Source organism: Lagopus muta, chromosome 7, assembly GCF_023343835.1.
Source record: "Lagopus muta isolate bLagMut1 chromosome 7, bLagMut1 primary, whole genome shotgun sequence".
NCBI classification, from domain to species: domain Eukaryota; kingdom Metazoa; phylum Chordata; class Aves; order Galliformes; family Phasianidae; genus Lagopus; species Lagopus muta.
In genome coordinates this window covers 26394358-26413238 of record NC_064439.1, presented here as the reverse complement: position 1 = coordinate 26413238, position 18881 = coordinate 26394358, and the positions used below count along the sequence as shown (strand labels likewise).

General features: G+C 39.5%; 1 protein-coding gene across 1 annotated transcript; it reads right to left on the bottom strand.

The window, feature by feature from the left end:
• Positions 1-1902: 1902 nt before the first annotated feature.
• Positions 1903-14578, bottom strand: LOC125696506 (von Willebrand factor D and EGF domain-containing protein-like). Its single transcript, XM_048952273.1, has 5 exons — positions 14256-14578; positions 11621-11716; positions 7480-7584; positions 6816-6911; positions 1903-4882 (listed from the first exon to the last, which is right to left on the bottom strand). The coding sequence occupies exons 1-5, from the start codon at positions 14491-14493 to the stop codon at positions 4773-4775; spliced, it is 645 nt and encodes a 214-aa protein (XP_048808230.1). The 5' UTR covers positions 14494-14578; the 3' UTR covers positions 1903-4772.
• Between the last annotated feature and the right edge of the window lie 4303 nt (positions 14579-18881).

The window sequence follows — 18881 nt, the reverse complement described above, 5'->3', positions numbered from 1 at the left end:
CAAGACAGTTTTGGAACAAATGAAATTCCAGTTTACTCTATGCTTCCTTCTTCCTTCTGCCTCTCCTTCAGCAAATGAGTTCTGGTAATAAAACTCCCTTTAAGCTAAGCATGTGAATTTACCATCTAGGGCTGTGAGTTGTTTTTCTTACAAAAAAAATAAACCTCATTATTTTTAATCTCATGAACCATATCCCATTTATATGCACTAATTCTGAATAGAAAGAAAATCCTGTTCCTCTTGCTATTTTCTGCCACTATGGGATGCCAACTGCCACTCATGGTTGTAAGAGCTCTCTGAGCTTACATTTCTCACCTTTCCATAGCCCTCTTAATCCATTCTGCAAAGTAAATTAGCATTTTCAGAGCTCAGCACCATTTCAGAATGATAATTTCTAAGTGCCTGGTGCATATTTCAAAAATGTTTTCAGTCTTCCACTTGCATTGTAAGTTTCAGTGGCTCCATGCTTTTATTTTTAATCCAGCGTCCAGGTGGCTGGGAACTGCTCTATTATTTAAAACCTGCTTCACTTGAACTGTTTCCTTTCTCACAGCTCACAAAGATCTCTATGAACAAAACCTGACTAGCTACTGGAACTGATGCCTCAAGCTGAAGACTTGAATACACAATATTTTCTAAACGTGGGCATGCTGATATTGCATAAGCTCATTTTGTAACAGCCCCCACTCCATGCATCATTTAGCTACAGAGGTGGTGCTCTCAACGATGAGGTGCCAGGAACAGCATTTTGGTTAATGACTGTGCAACCTTCTGTTCACAAAACTGAACCAATACAAATGCCCTTCTAGGATTTCAGGCTGAATAAAGGGTTCTAATTAATAACTTCTAGTATTTCCCACTGACTTTCCTTGTTGCTAAAGGCAGAAATAACTTCTTTTACGTCTTCCAAATGCAAGCTGAGTGAAGAAAAGCACATCCAGACTTTTGCTACATTAGTAAAAAGCTTGGTGCCAATCTATGCTATGTTCCTTTAAGCACACAGAGCAGGAAAATTACTAGTACATAAGGACACATACTTCAAAATTTCCCTGTTATTACAGTCTGTCATACATGAAATAGTATTTACTGAATGTAACTAGAAAGCATATTGAAACAAAGCAGTAATGCTGCTCAGTTTTACAGAAACTTAGTCAGCAGAAGTTGCAGAGTTTATATACACTGGTTTAGAAAACAAAAAAAAAAGTTCTAAACTTGCATAGCACAGTCACAAGGTAGGCCAAAAAGAGTTTGGGGGCTTGGAATGGGGGGATGACAGGGTCTGCTGCAGGGTAACTAGTGCCAAGCTGAAATCTCTTACGCTGATTCTCAGCAGATTGGAAAGGCTGCATTAATAGGAAAAGGTTTTCATGTAAGTAAATCATTGTTGTAGTGTACATACAAAGTTTTTCCATCAGTATGAACAGCATCAGATGTCAGTTGGCAGAGAAAATGTGGAGCAGCAGAAGGTAAACTGAGTCAATACGGTGTACAAGAATATCATTCACTGAATTTTGTTGCATGATTTCCTTATATACTGAAGGTAACTACGTATGTCTGCTAACTCTACCAAAATTGCTCAGCAGGCAGGAGAAGTTCCTTTCCTAAGAGCACATTAAACATTGCCCATGATCTTTAAAATGCTGTTTAATGAGTATTTTTGAAGGAAGTAGTCACTTATATCACAGAAGAAACTACAGACCTTGCAAGGACTTACCTTCCTACATCTATGTTCATATTAACCAAGATTTCAAAATTAAAAAAATAAAATGAAGTGGGTCACATTTGAAATTTTCACTCTTTTTACAGGCATTAATATTATTATAGCTGAGGACAGAAAGTGAGCTTGCATTTCCATCTAACAAAAGCAAACCCTTGAAGAGTAACCAATGCAAATGGTAGTATATGAGTATAAAAGCTTTACCTTCTTATCAAATAGAATATCTATTGCCCAAATGAGAAAATACAATGTTTAAATTCTCAGTTAAGCATTAACACCAGGGTACACATACAGAATCATGTAGGTTAGAAGAGGTTTTCAATGACTGAAGAGATTTATGCTGTTTCTCTTCTAAGAGGGCAGCACGTGGCATAGTTGTGTTAATTTATTCAACTTCTCATCACAGCTCAGTTTAGAAAAAAAATATTTGATTGCAGTGAACCAAGTAACTCCATTCTTGGTACAACCACTGATTGTGGAATATAAAATTTAGATGGTAAATTATACATTACATAAGAAACAAACCCTTCCATGTGTACCTTTAAAATGACAGAATAATAGAAATACAACCAATGCACCTTCCTTACAATTTTCTCAGTCATTTTAATAAGAATCAAAACATCCATACAAGGTGGTATGCTTAGCTCTAATAAAAAAAATAACTTGTTCTGTATGCAAAATTACCTTTTCATTGGAAGATACATCTAGCCCCCAAAACAGCGTGCTGTAACTGGCAAGCATGTTCAGCCTTCCAGCGAGTGGAAGGGAATGGAGAAACAAACAAAAGAGAATAAACACTGACAGCTCTTTAAGTAGATTTATGTGCAACTCTGGAAACAATCATTTGGATCTCATTTATAATACATTATGATTATGCTCGACTTTGAAATAACGAGGACATTTACTAAAAATATTGTGCAGATTTAAGTGGATTTTCTTAAAAACAGGAAAAAAAAAAAACAACACAGCAAACTCTTCAGCCAGTAGATGGTGCTGCATCCAAGCCGTTTCTAAAATATGCCATCACTTCTGATGTGTTCATCAAATTACTGCTTTATCCATTTTAACTATTTCTAAAAAGGTAACTATTTAAATTAGCAGTTGTTCTCACCTGCTCAGACACACCAATTACAGGTCTGCTTCATAGGCCTTTGTGGTATATGCCTATAATATGTCTCTTAGGTTCTAATTACTACTCTCACGTTTGGCTTCTCTACTGATAGTCAGGCTTTCCAAGAACAATGCTGAGATATCTTTACATTTACATATTTCTACTCACTTTCTCTGAAATCTTGGGGCTGATGCCATTTATTTCTTTCATTGACTGCCCTGCAACTAGCATTTCATCTAAGGTATTCAGCTTCACTTCTGAATTACTAAAGTTTTGCTTGATTATCATAGCAAGCTGTGATACAGATACAGAATTTCACTGTCATAAAACCTCTTCAAGTAGTATTGATGAAGTCATCTTGTTCCATCTGTGAAAACCACTTTTTTTTTTTTTTTAACCAGCATGTCTGAAACATTCAGTGCATCACAGTAAAAGCACCAAAAAAATACATTCCTCTCGTTCTGTCCCACGTTCACGGCAGCAAATCATCCATAAGAAAAGCATCTAGCAGGTTTCAAGTGAACTAGTTACAACAGCCTCTGAAGCAAGGGTGGAGAAAGGCTTCTCAACTACACAGAGCAGCAACTACTTCATAAAAGAAAATAGCAGCCTTATAAATATACCATTTAATGTCTTCCATCTGTCTTCACTATGCTTTGTTTCTGTTCTAGACAAGTTTGGTAAACATGAATGCCCCATTTCTTTTATTTCCAGTCAATGTTTGTCAGTTTGTTATCCCTGGAAAAATGCAGCCTTCATTTTCCCTTGGACAGGGATACCATGTTTGGCCTGGTTCAACTTGCGTGTTTTGGCAAAGCTTTCCTGTGCTGTAGCTTTCAAGAAATAGGACAGACAAAACACAGCACAGTGGTTGTTGAAGTCTCAATCAGATCTGCAATCTTCTCAGAAGGCTTTTTGGTTTTGCAAAACCCAAATGAGGCCAAAATGCCCAGGAGGGAAGCCTCAGCATCCTCTATGCAGGTGATGTGCAGCAAGAAGGGCTCATCCTCACTGCAGGCCAATAGATCCCCATTATGTTGCTCCTGCAGACACAATCTTGAACGTGAATCATCAATGCCTACATCTCTGTAAGGAAGATAAAGACTTCCCCTATCTTACTTGGATAAGGAAAAGAAATAAATTGGAAGCAGAGAAATGATCAGATACTACAGTTGTAAGAGTGGTCAAGATAAGGACTCTTTTAGGGTATTAGCATGGATTAAGCTTTTAGAAGGTAACAGTAGAACTGTCTTAATGTGTATTTTTTTTTTTTTTTTTTTTTTTTTTTAAATAAAGCTTAACTGATGAAGATCAAATCTGATTGTAGTGAGGGGCAGGAAGTATACACAAATCAATAATCAGGATTTTTATAAGATGCCTTGCAGTTTGCATCTTTCTGAAACATCAGCAAACTTCATGCTTCTTTTTCAACTGTGTCATCTTAACTAAAGTAAGTTATACTTGCACTAACAACCCCTTCTTATAATCTGAATTAAGGAGGTTTTGTTTCACGTGCTTTTTGAAAAAGCACATTGCTAATAAAACACCACAATTCCAGTCTGAAAAATAAATAATCAAATAGAAGAGCACACATCCGATCTGAAGTATTTTATTGGAAGAGTAAGTTTTACTTCAAGTTCAGCTCTATCAACCACGACATAATAGCTCTGCTTACGAAGAAAAGTGAGAACAGCAGAAAAACATATACTACACATACAGTAGAGTGCATCATACACTACACACAGTTGGATATTTTTAACAGCTTTATTACTATCAGCAATACTTCTCTTTCCATAGAGAAATGAATTTACTCAGAATACTAAAGACAAAAAGCTACCTGACTTCAACTAATTACCACTTAAGTTCCTCCCTATCTCTTCCCTCAGATTTTATCTCTGCATGAAGAGTTACAAGAAATTACAGCTTATCTTTGCTGAAGCTGTTTCATTCCTTTCTTTTCTTTGTGCACTGTAGACCAGAGTAGGGCAGTCGACATCTGCACACGTTCGGAGCTATGCATTTTCCTCCATGTTGACAAGGTAGTTTACATACAGCTGAAATGAGATACCAGACACACAATACATCTTCTGCACAACACATGATCATTTTTCTTCGTCTTACTGTACTAACACAATTGTTCCCTGGTGGACCATGTTGGGACAGCATAAATAAAAGCACAATGGAAGAACCAAAAGGAATGCTTCTCAATTTATAGCATCATGGCCTTCACTGGAATACAGCCACAGTACATCTAGTCTTATTTGTGCTCCATTCCCCATTTGAAATACCATCATTTCTGTTGTTCTTTAAAGTTCAGACTGCCTTTTAGATGGATGTCTCCATGAGAGTGAGGGAATGTAAAACTATAATGTGATGGAAAGCGCAGCAATAACAGCAGAGTAGCAAAGTCCTGGGCTGCAGCAAGTGAAAACAAGCTCAAACGAAGCAGCCATGGATACAAAAACAAAGAAAAGAAGGAAAAAAAAAAATCTGCTTACCCTTGGAAGGCATCAGGTACACAAAGATCTCCAGTGAGAGATACTTTTGCCTCCACTGCCAAACCTTAAATGAGGTCTGGGGTGGATCCTGGCTCCACCCCACCAGTTACTTAGGTGCATGCATCAGAGCCCCCCTGGGATGGCCCTGCCTTCACACCAGGTGCTCGATCACTAGTTCAAGCCCTGATTTAGCATTTCTTCTACAAGGAGCAATAAAAATTTCTGCTGAAACTTCTTCAAGGCAGTTTTTGGATCCACAGATCCACATGCAAACAGTTTCTATGCACTAGGTACTGCTTACACATTGCCATCCTTCCTTAGGAGGAGTGGAGGACCAGAAAGGCAGTGGTCAACTAAGCAGGCACAGCCATAAGCACACCCTCTTGTCATACAGCAGTCAAGATAACACACAAGAGGGCTGCAATTTTCTTGTAAGCACCTTTGCTAAGAGAAGTCAAATCGGAAAAAGATTTAGTTAATTCAGGCACGGTTGTTATTTTGATATTCAGAACCTGAGTACTTCTACCGTTATTGCTGGTGCAGGGAGTGGAAGCAGGCATTCTGCAATTTCTACATCCCATACTTACCTTTTAACATCACCCTCTATCTCAATACACTGTTGAATACAAAGAATAAGCATTTTCCCAATCAAATGGGAACATTTGTTTGTTATTATTTGTTGGACAACATACATATTGCAGAAGAGCTAATACTAGCAAATCTGCACTCCTTGAATCACACAAATATTACATATGCAGGAGGATTTAAACCAGAGACCTTGCACCTACCATATCCAGGTCAAAAGCAACATTTAAGTGAGTTATCTCTCAGCATCCCAGAAAGCAAACAAAAAGCTCTCCTTTTTTCAGCCTCAGGACTATTACCTTTGGCATCAGGGCAGCACTGTTACAGGCACACAGGGCCATGCAGCTCTGAGCAGATTTTATAACCTTCATCTGCTTTTGTGAATCAAAGTTTTCTGAAAGGCAAGTACTTGCTCAGTAGGAATTTTGAGTACAGAAAACTTTCTCTTGCTTTTTTAAAAACACCTAGAGCTGATTCTCCCAATTTATCTTCAAAGTGAAAAGTAAGTTTCAGTTCTCCACATCTGTAAAATTTACTGAAGTTTCTAAACAATATCAATAGTAATAGCATTTCTATAATGGCTGTTCTTTGGTTCTTTAGACTGGAACCTCAGTTTACAGTAAATATTTCAGAAATACAGTGTTTTCAAAGTAATGAATTTGGCAACAAATGAGATCTGAATTTGAAGTCAGTTGAAGTGAAAAAGTTATGTTTTTCTGACCAAGGTAAAAAGCTATCTATTCCTGACACATATACATAAGATCCCCAGTATGCAGAAGAACTTCTCATTTACTGTTCTAAGACACTTCTAGCAGCTTTGTTAGGCACTGAAGATTTGAACACTGTACTGTATAAATCAAACAAGTAGAGAAGGGATACAAGAAAAATGTCAGAAGTTATTTACCTAAGTGACATGCTCCACCGACCCATCCAGCTGGACAGCTACAAATCCCAGGAGCCACACAAGCTCCATTATTCCGGCAACCTTGAGGGCAAATTGCTAGAAGAAAAGAATGGGAAAGAGAACAGGATTTATAAAACTGATACAAAAGAATCCTGACAGAATGAAATATTCAGAATGATACAAATCAAAATGGCAAAATACATTTTATTCCAGGTCAGATGCTCAACTAGTATTACTCCAAAGGCATCTCCAGGACCAGGGAAACAAAAAAAAAATTTTTTTTTAATTTAAAAAAAGGAAAAAGAAAATATACATATACAAAGTATTTAAGTTTAAATGTTAACATATGCACACTTTAATGTGGAATAACTTGACAGTATTTTTTCTGAATACATACCAGTAATGCAGGTTCTTTGATTCTGTCATAATGTAGTGACACTTCCATAGTTATTAGCCTCTTAATCCTTTTAAAATGTTTTTGTTACTGCTGTTACATTTTTATTGATATATCCTGAGACAAAAAAAAACTTGAAACTACTTCAGTGATCTATCCAGCAAATTTTGTTTTTACTACTTGAGTCTCATTAGGCTGCCATCAGGACTTACAATGTTTAGGGACTGTCAGCACTTCAATCAGCTGTGGTAAAGATGAAGCAGTACTCACCTTCCTGGCACCTTGATCCTGTCCAGCCAGAAGCACAAAGGCACTTCACAACCCCATTGACAGAGATGCATTCCCCGCCATTTTGACAGCCTCCTTCACAGCTTACTGCAGAGAAACAGCATGCACAGTACATTCAGGAGCAGCACAGGTAACTGAGTAATTACCTGTATGTCAATTACTTATTTCATCACATCTGTAACGACTACAAGTTTGACTATTCACTGCAAGGCACATCATCAGGAATGAGCAAGGGTGACAGAACCATGTCAGCACATGCCAACTCAAAACGTAGTTAGAATTAAGCATGAGTTTGTTGGCCTCATAAGAGTACTGAGGGTGCTAACAAGCATGATTATCATGGTGCCACAACCGCCCCCCCCAAAAAAAGCAAACAAAAAAACAACTGTAAACCAACAGCTGAGCAGCTACATCACAGCAACTACTGACATGTATTCTTATCAATCTAGCCAAATCAGAGCTGATAAGTCAGTAATATGTAGTCTAGGATTCACGTATTTAATTTTCTGCCAGTTCCTACATATAACAAGAGGAAGAAGAAGGGGATTATTACTTTGACAAATGAAACTATGACTATGCTTCAGTCAAGTGGTGCTTTACTAAAGGCCAACTAAGTAAGCCTCCTCATTTCAGAATTGTTCTACATATCAAAGCCCTGAAGGCTTAATTAAGCATTATTTATGCCAGACATATGATTAATATCAACTGTGGACTGCAATATTGCCTCTGAAACATGGCATAATTGCTGTTCTTTACAATCAAATGCATCTTTTCACAAGAATAAATGTAAATATATACAACTTTTTCACTTTATGGAAAAGAAACAACTATCCTTCATTTTAACAATGAACAGTCAGAATGTCTGCTCAATACTTCACACTTAAGTTTAAATCTTTCTTCTACCACAAGTTATGAGCATGAATTCAGCTAACAGATTTCTGGTACAAATGCTGAACTGCAAGGGCAACAAATCAACTCCAGTATAACCAGAAAAGCTCTTCAGAGCCTGTTTCACGTTCCTCTATCATACAGTATAAGTTACTGTTTTTAATAACACACTGCACTTCACAGCAAGTTTGCACAAGCTACAAGCCATCATATTTCATCACATCCTTTGCCTCACAGCAAGACCACCAGAAACTGTAGTACATTTGCTCAGGTAGAGATCCAAATCTAGCCTATAGCACGAGCACAAACTAAATCCATATTCTACTTTCTCTGTTTAAGAACCTATCATCTTCCTTCTGATTCAGATTACTCTGAAAAGGTGAAGTTCTCCCTGCTACACAGATCCCACCGACCTACACTTTCAGTTGGCTTTTAAGAAATAAAAAAGAGTATTTGAAGTCTTTTGCTAGAAAATGAACTTGACCATGTTCCAGTATACCTCATCACTGTTGGTACTGCTAAGTCCACTCAAAACAAAAGGTTATTTCTCAATGCATTACACAGTACTGTGTTACAAAGTAGTGTCTCCTGATGAAGATTATATTAACAATTTTTATATCAATGTATTATCAGTGGCATTTGCATTGCCATTCAATCTCATTAATATCCCAGAGCTATAGTTTGAGGTTCTGCAAATGTAGATATTATCCTGCCAGGTATGCTCAGGTCAAACTCTCTTCATAAAATACACCAAATCCTACAGACAGCCCAACAGGATTTCAGAGCTGCAAAATCTAGTCAAGTTCCTTCTCAAGTCTCCAAGAGGTTGCACTCCATGTAAACTCTTGTAGCTATTTCACATTAGGAAGGAGATAAAGCAAATGCCCACAGGATAAATATCAAGAATAAACAGAGACTCCAGCAAGGTGCTTCCAGCTGCTCTGACCATGGTTGGAAGGAATGCTCATCAAGTCCTTAGCAACAGCCCAACTAATCTGGAGGTTGGACTCAATGATTTTCAGAGGTCCCTTCCAATCTGTACAATTCTATGATTCCATAATTTAAAAGTGCCTCTTCACCGAGAACTGATGGTAAGTTTCTAAGAGTCACAGGCTTTTTTTGCTGAAAGAAAAATGATTTCTTCTTCACTTTCTGGAATATCTTGCTTACTACACCGGTTTCCCCTCAAACTGTTTCAAGTTCGCTTCCCCCTTTATCCTAGAACTCAAGAATTATCATCAATAGTCTTATAAGTTCCTAACTTAGCAACGTTTCCTGGATTGCCCTTTCCAACCCATGCATATATTAGGCTTCACAAAACCATAAAAATTGGTCTTTATAACTCCTCACTATCACTATCACTTTATATCTTCCACTATCACCAAGACCTTGCTATGTGTATCTTTAGCAGCTTGCCCTCAATACTGCCATCTTACAGATGCTACACCAGTTTCAGCTACCTAACACATTAATATCCATCTATTCAAACCTGATTATTCAGGAAGTCTGCTATATCACTGAACAGAATTTAAATCATTTAATATCACATAACACATCAACACTGTATTTACAAGAGTCAAAATTATCTCAAATTCTCCCAATAACTTTCAGTACAGACACTGCATACCATTATCAAGCACACAGACCCTCTAGTTCAGGCATGTCCCACTCATGTGGCCCAGCCCACCCTGCAGCCACCCCGTGCCCCATATGCCACCATGGCAGTGGCTCTTCCCTGTCGAGTGGCCCAGCCCAGGCACACACTCACTGCTCAGCAACAGCCAAACACCGCTGTGTGATTGGCACTGTCTGGGCTGAAAGGGGAACATGGGGAGGGTGCTCTGCAGTGCCAGCTCAAGTTATGGCAAATAATTCTATGCAGTTTGATACGTTAGCTAAACACAATCCTGTAAAGAGCAAAAGATATGCAATCATACTTTCTGTTTTCATAAAGGAATTTGAGAATAGGGTTTAAGATTGTTGTTAAGATCATCAATTTTTTGTTATAGCTCCAACTCTATTTTCAGTCAACATAACTACATTACCTGCAATTTTTCAAATGGAGTATACTGACATGCAATCAGATATCTGACTCAAAAATATGATCATTTTTTATTTTACTTTTTTTTAATGAGACCTTTATAAGATCTCTCTTACCAGAAGGAAATATCCCTCGCTTCACAATATTCATGTCATCATTTTTTTGGCAGTACGTAGGTTTGTGAACAACTGTTTCAAGGATGAAGCACAATAAGAGTAAAATTCCATCAAAAATCTCTGACAAACGCCTTGAGAACTCACTAAGAATTGCAGCCACTGCCACTGAGCCAGACTGATGCATTAGTTTCACAAAAACAAGGTCAAATATCTCACTAGTTTTATGATTTTGTTGCTCTCTTTTTATGTTTTAATTTTAAAAAAATGTAAAAAAAATGGAATGTTTTTTTGCTGTTATACATTAGCTATATTACATATAAAGGCTGTTCCAAAAGTAATGTCTCCTGTTTTATTATGCTGGCCTATGACACCAGAAATGTCATGTTGCTGATATGGCAGAAGAGGGTGAACCTTCCAGTGTTCCCTTAAATTTGTTGCCATGTGTCAGATGGCAGCAGAGGGCCAGTCTGACAAAACGGCATCTGACATGGAAGCGTGTATGAAGCAAAGGTGTGTCACTGAGTTCTGTCATGTGAAAAAAAAAATGGCATCTACCGACATTCATCAGCATTTGCTGAAGATTTATGGAGACCAAACAGTGGATGTGAGCACAGTGAGGTGATGGGTGGTGTTTCAGCAGTGGCAACAGGTGCTCATCTCCACTGGTGCAGATTTTTACAAGCACTGCATGCAAGCTTTTGTTCTTCAAAATGCAAAAATGCATAGCTAATGGTGGTGACTGTGTAGCTGAGAATTTGCCCTATCAAATACTGTGATTGTGCTCTTTGAACCTACTGTAGTTTTCCTGAAAATAAATAGGAGGCATTATGTTCAGAGCAACCTATGTATTTTATATGTGGCCTAAGACAATTCCTTCTCACTGAATGTGGTCCAGGCAAGCCAAAAGGCTGAACATCCATGCTTTGGCAACGCATTTTTTGACAGTAAAGTCAGAGGTCTAGGGAATTAAGGTCATTATTTCAAAGTGCATTACAGTCTGAATTTGAGAAGTCCCAAATGCATTTAATCTGTTCTCAAACTTTGAGCCTTTCCATGCCAACACTTGTGTTTTACTCACCCTTATGACAGTATCTGCCCCCATAGCCAGGTGGACATCGGCATTTTCCAGGTCTCAGGCACTCTCCACCATTTTTGCATTTTGGATAACATGTTGCTATAAGAAAGATAGCAAACGTAGGTGAAACTTACTGAAGCTAATGCTTAAATACATAAGAAACGTGCATTCTTTCAGTCACCAAATGCACAGTTTGTCTTCACATTTCCTAAGATACGTTTGCTCTGCCATCCCATGTCGCACAGGGTAACCCTGCACAGAAAGCATCATTCTGAAGCTCTTAAAGACTCAAAACTAAAGAAAAATTTGCATTGTAGACAGAACAGAGAGAAGATGTGGTCGTATTAAAAAGTAAAAAGAATACAGCTTGACTGTAATAGAAGTTTTTGATAATTTAAGGCAAGAAATAGCAGGGGACAAATGAGGTGATAAGAAGAAATGTGCGTAAGCTCAATGTAGCAGAATTCAAGGGAAGTCCAGTCTGACTGCAAATAAATTACTCAGCACACAGCCCTCCTTTTACTAGTCCTAAATCATCCCTCAATCAGATCGGCTTTCTGAGAAAACATTTGTTTATTCACACTCAAATTCTAGGATCCTATGTGTTTCAGAGTCTCATCTGAATTAATTGCAGGTGCGAGATGAATTCTCACCATCACACTTCCTTATCCTTTGCCTGGATAAGTGAGAAGTCTGAAACAGTGGGAAGAAAAAAAGATGAGCACTGAATAAAACCACTGCTTGGTGTCAGCGTGAGGGCAAAATCCAGTTGAGTAGTAGAGGATTTTTCATATTAATAACTGTAGAATGAGTACTTGCATACAAATAAAGGACACAGACATGTATGATAGAACCATTCAGCACTCAGCACTACATAGCTTTTTTATCAGATACTTAGTTGATTAGAAATATCACAGAAGAGCTCTCAATTTAAGGAAAATTCTATTTCTGTGTTATTTCACAGGTTTATTGTGATTGTTTTTGTCCCCACAATTGGCAGCAGTATCAAAATATCACTGTGGAGTTGCATACAGACAGAAAGAGTGGCTCTGTCCTGAAGATCAAACAGTTAAATTCAGTATCACTAGTATGAAGAAAGCATAGCAAGTAGGAATCACTGGTGTGAAACAGGAAAGAAACCAAGAGAATAGCAATGAGATCCTAAAAAGACAGTATTGTGTATTATGCAGTGCTGGGACTCTATGCTATGCTTATCGACTAACTGTGACTATCTGGACATCCAAGTACTTAGATATATTTATAGGATAGAACTGAAGACTCTCCATAAGGCTTCAGAAAGCATTTCAACATAGGGCTACAGCTCTGATGAAAACATACTATGCTGAAATCCACAGTCTACAAACTGCACATCTTTTCCTTATGTTAGTTTTACCCTTTGCCAAAATATCTGCAATGGTTCTTTGCCTTCCCAGAACAAGCTTGACTCTATCTATAGGGAAGAACCTGATCTGCAGCTGCTCACCAGAATAAAAGTTATGCTAGAAGCACCTTAAGTATTCTGCAATACCTGTGTCCAGAGATCCAAGGACAGCTCATAGGTGGAATCTCCACCAGAACTTCTACATACAGCCTTGCCTGTCTCTGCAATCCCACTTGGAGCAAGACAGCTAAGTAGTAAAAATCTTCTCTAAGCACCTCACTCAACCAGAGAGAATGAGCCCTACAAAAAGTGTCGCTCAATGTTTTTCCTCCGTTACATCCATGATATACAATTCCATGTCTAAAACTATTCTAAAACCTGCACTAAGCAAAGATCAGTGTATATTAATTGGGTCCGTTCACCTTGCAATCAAAAATTTAAACAACAGTTTCAAGACCATCTATTTTAAAGATTAGACTTCTTTCCCCAAAATGTCCTTTTTTAAATTTTTGTTTGTTTAAATGATGGAACAGATCTTCCCCTTTCTATCTGTATTCTCAAGAGCCAGTGAATGTAAGACACATCACCCTCTTTTTTGCCCCTTTCAAGACCATGATATTCACTTTAAAAAAAAAAAAAGCACAACACACACACACAGTCAGTTAGATGCAATTTGCTGCACCTGCCACACATCCCATTTCAAAGCTTGAAAAAAATTACATTTCAGACGAAGGCAAAGCAGCTTTTCCTGGTTACTGAGTTTTAGCCACAGAACTCTATAGTTAAACTTCTCAAGACATGGATCAGAACTCAGCCGTGTTGTGCACACCCACGGGAACAAGCTTTAAAACCTAACCCAGCTCCACACCTGCCGGCACAGCAGTGGGACATGCCGGCGACTGCTGGGCAGTAACACCTGGGAAATGAGATTTTACGAGCACAATGCATCCTGAGTAAGCAAGGGATGCAGAAAGCAACCTGCCTTCTGCACACGTTTTTGGCTTCTTAGTACGCGTCTCACTAATCCCACCTAGAAACATCAGTTCATGTTCCTCACGTATGGACGGCAGTTAAGCCTCAAAAAACACCTCTCCTTGCTCAGGGAAGTTTACGCGTCCATAGAGAAAACGACAAAAAACAAGCCGATGCAGAAGCCTAGGGCATTTAGGCAAACTTCACGTGGAAAACGTGACCTACCACAGCACCGCCGCACCACCTCTCGCGCGCCCTGCCCCTCGCCCCCCGCCCCGCCGTTACCGTGCTGGCAGAGCTCGCCCTCGTAGCCCTTGGAGCAGAGGCAGGTGCCGTTGCCGAGGCACAGCCCGCCATGCAGGCAGCGAGGGCTGCAGGCCGCCGCCGGGCCCCAGCTGAGGGGCCGGCCCGCCCCGCGGGAGTATTGCGGGTACTGGGCGCTGCCGCCGCGCATCCCGCACAGCACCAGCCACAGCCCCAGCAGCAGGCGGTGCCCCCCGCGGCCCCCGGCCCGCCGTGCCATGGCCGGGACGTTCCGCTCGGCTCCCGCTCGCTCCTCTTTCTCCCTTCGCTCATTCACGCTCCCGTCGTTTTTCTCCTTTCGGTGTTCCTCCACTCCTCCCCCTCCTCACCCTTTCACCCCCATTTTAGAGCCTCTCGCCGTCAACCTCCCGCCTCGCCGCGGCCGCCCCCCTCCTCTCCACGTCAGGCTGAGCGCGAGGTGCGGGGCCGAGCCCTGGGTTACAAACCTCAGTTGCTCCGCTGCAGGCTTGCAGGCCTTTGTCCTGCCTACTGCTAGCTGAGATTAAACCTCCCAGTTGTTAAGCAAAGAATTTCACTTACTGCTTGTAAATCTCAGGAGTCAGTACTGGGACCAGTGCTCTTTCATATCTTCATCAGTGACATTCACAGTGGGATTGAGTGCACCCTCAGCAAGTTTGCAGAGGATTCCAAGCTGTGTGGTGCAGTCAACACTCGAGGGATGGAATGACATTCTGAGAGACCAGGACAGGCTCCAGCAGTGGGCCTAGGGGAACCTTATGAGATTCCACAAAGCCAACTGCGAAGTCTTGCACCTGGGTTGCGGCAACCTTCGCTATCACTACAATCTGGGGGATATAAGGTCAGAGCACAGCCCTGCCGAAAAGGAACTGGGGGTACTGGCAGATGGCAGCTGGGCATGAGCCAGCAGTGTGCCCTTACAGCCCAGAAAGCCAATCCTGGGCTGACGGAGAGTTGGACTGCATGACCTTTAAAGGTTCCCTTCCAACTTAAAAGATGCTGTGATTCTAACCTGGAAAAGCCAGTGCTACATGAAAAAAAGAAAAAACAACAACAACAACAAAAAACAGAATAGGAGAAAGATAAACACAATATAAAGAGTTTAATGACTGAGCAGCTACTGGGTGGTTATTTAGCTGGACTAAGTTCTATGCAGTTCTGATGAGATCATTTTACCATGAAACTTAGAAGTTATTACCAGTTATTGGCTATTGCACCTGTTTACAGGATGACATCTTTTAGCCACAACTCTTGTAATGTAACTGATCTCTCACCTCTTGTGAACTAGAAACCTTAACTTCTCCTCATTTTTATCTCAAAGGTCAGGCTCAGGTGTGAACACTGTGTCATAGTGCTTCAGAGATAGCTTGAGGAAGGGAAAGGACTGAGGTATGGAACTCAATGCCATTTTGCAGACAGGAAAAAGAGAATGAATATAAGTTTCAAGAGGGCTCCTCACCCAGCATGAAGTCTCTGGGAATATATTGTTTGAATAACATTCTGCAACAAATAAATACCAATGTTTTAGTTCAAATGTGAAAATATCTTCAGGTACAAGAACACACACACACACAAAAAAAAGGGAGAGAAAATGTTTTCCCCCTCATTACTGCCCATCTTTCATGAGCATTTCCTATCATTTTTAAGTATTTCCCAGAGAAAGCACATGCTTTCAATGCCGAGATTGAGCCCAAGAGAGTATTTTTGAAGAGTTTTATTGACTAATAGCAATAAAAAGACAGTAAAAACACACAAAGGATAGAGAAAACATACTTCTTCAGAAAAGTGAAATAAACCTCATATCTCCTGTAAAACCAGGGAAAAGCAAGCCTTACTTAAGCTGTGAGATTTGGCTTTGAATTTGTTTCATGATGGCATGAAGCAGCTTGATTTGTTGACTAGATGAAGCAGTAGTACAACCTGATAACTGAATTCACTTGGATTGGAAATTGAAGTTTGTAATTGTTTGATGGAATAAAAGGAAAAAAAAAAACCTGTTTCTGTCAGAAAGAATTGATTTCATATCAGTGAAGTGTAGAACATATGCTTCGTAGAGAGATGAAAATACAAGGGAAATCTGTTACTAATATTAAAGAGCGCTTTTTTTTTTTTTTTTTTTTTTTTTTGTAAAGATTAAGGTACACATGTTATAATCTTTGCAAAACCATACTTAGCCGTTCAGAGAGCAAAGTGTCATGTTAAATGATTAAACAGGAGAACCCTATATGACTAGTACTTAATTGCCAAAAATGGGCACAAATTCTCCTCTTGTTTGTACCCAGGCAAGCAGAGCAAATTTAGGCAATACCAATACACAATTACATACATTGCTAATTTGCAAACACCCTTTCAAGTAATATTGATGCTGAATGAAAACACCAATGATATAATTACTTGTGCTCATGTTATTATAGTTGGCAAGTTTACTATCTAGAATAAAAGTGTCCACATCCTTTTCCTATTGCAGTTCCAGTTGTGTATTCATATTCATTTTGTAAATGTAAGGGTAATTGGATTGTGCAGATATAGCACTCTTGGTGAAATTGTTTGTCAGATATATATTAGGGAATAAATTCTTTTCAAATGGAATAGCTTTGTTTATGCCAATCCCACAAGAGCAGAACGAGAGAAAGAATGGAGACACTGACTGTGGACTATATTGTTCTCTGGGTACATCATAATTTTACAGTTCCTCAAGTTCTGCCAGTAATTTTGACCATACTGAGTACTTCACATAATTATTTTTCTATTTTTGACTTTTCTCCTTATGATGGTTTAGCATGAAAGTGTGTGTTTCTGATATTAATGCCTAGCAACAATTCATTCACACCAAGCTCTTTTCAGGTTTTAATGACTATTCTCATTATTCATGTTGAGAGTCTGATTTTTAAAGTACTATTTGTTTTCAGTCCCTTATCCCATCTTCTCTATTCCAAAAAGATGACTTGTGGTAGCTCAGATTAATTAAGACTCCCCCCTTCTTTCTTTTCTCCTTTCTTTTTTAATTGCATCTCTTCCCAGATTTCATTTGAGGATCTTAAAATAATTAATAAGAAAGGAAATAATCATAGTTTGAAATATGGCAGGTGCCCCTTCAATTGAGCTAATTAAATGCAAAGACTATATTAAATAAGCTTGCCCAGGTGTTTCATTGAATGAAATAGATTTGTTTAAACATTATCTTATGTAGGAAGGATTAAGTTTCTTCACCATCTTTGTGCGTCTAAATTCATCTCAGGGCTTATCAAATTTGCCGAGTGCATGTCTGCATTTTAAGGGGGCTTGTACCATATTAACAGGGGTTTTCACTGAAAACAGAAGTGCCTGCATGCATCAGACATGTTTTAGTCCTAGAAGCAGGATCTTATTTAAAAAAAACAAAAAAAAAATCCAGTTAATGAGGTTGCTAATATAGAGTTCACTTTTCACAAAGAAAACTCACATTCAGTCATGTTATAATTGTTATACTTGACTCTTACCTTCAAACTGAATAGCAGATAAAGCGGTTTTAGAACCAGGACATTCAGGGGCTCATCTCTTGCTTTTTTAAGTAGTTGAGGAAGGATTGTGAACATTCTTCTGTTTACTGGCTACATGCATCATAGATAGTAATATTTAACAGCCCCACTGGGGGTGTTGCTCTTCAGCCTAGAGAATAAGACAGTGATGATGTCAAACCTGCATTATAGCCCAAACTAAGGACCTCAGCTGTGATTCTGCTCCATGTAAGGCATAACAGATACAAGGACAGAGCTCTCCATGAAACGGTGCTGTGTTCCAGTTTGTGCATGTTGCCCCTTGTCCTGTCTCTGGGCAACACTAAGAGCCTGTCCCCATCCTCGACATCCATGCTTTAGACTTTCATAAACATTGATAAGATCCTTGCTCAGTCTTGTCTTTTCTAGGCTGAACGGTCGCAGGGCTCTCAGCTTTTCCTCTGAAAGGAGATACACCGGGACTCTCATCATCTTTGTGGCCTTCTGGTGGACTTTCCTTAAAAGTTCCCTGCCTTTCTTGAACAAGGAAGCCCAGAACTGCACACAGTACTCCAGATGTGACCTCACCAAGACAGGAGTGGGGGGGATAACCTGCTGGTCACATTCTTTTTAATGTACCCCCGTTGCCATTGGCCTTCTCAGCCACACAGACATCTCACGACTAACCTATTGTCCATCAGAACACCCAGGTCCTTCTCTGCAGAGCACTTCTTCAGCAGGTCAGCCCTTAACCTGTACTGATGCATGTGGTTATTCCTCTCCAGGTGTAGGACTCTGCATTTGCAGAACCTCATGCATTTGCATTGAACCTCATGAAGTTCCTCTCCACCCAACTCTCCAGCCCATCCAGATTTTGCTGAACAGCCTCCTGATAAACTTGCTGAGGGATAGAGTACATCCTCAACAAATTCGACTTATGTCTTTCATGTGCAGAAATTACTGCTAAGGACCAAAGTGCAGATGAACTGACTCCTAGATGCTTAAGTATGACAGCCAGCTGCCTTTGGAGCCATTCAGAAACCAACTTGTCTTCAGCACTGAGGTATCATGCTCCACATCCCAGCAAGTAAAGGGCATGATATTGCAAGGTTCCCAATACCTTGAATTTTGGCATGGTATGGAGTTTAAAGGG

What these genes read in the sequence shown, in the direction of transcription:
- LOC125696506 (XM_048952273.1), bottom strand. Translation starts at nt 14,493, where the DNA reads ATGGCACGGCGGGCCGGGGGCCGCGGGGGGCACCGCCTGCTGCTGGGG. An exon ending in AGGATCAAGGTGCCAGGAAG is followed by an intron (nt 6,912 to 7,479) that starts GTGAGTACTGCT and finishes CTTTTCTTCTAG; the next exon opens with CAATTTGCCCTCAAGGTTGC. An exon ending in CGGTGGAGCATGTCACTTAG is followed by an intron (nt 4,883 to 6,815) that starts GTAAATAACTTC and finishes ATCTCATTTCAG; the next exon opens with CTGTATGTAAACTACCTTGT.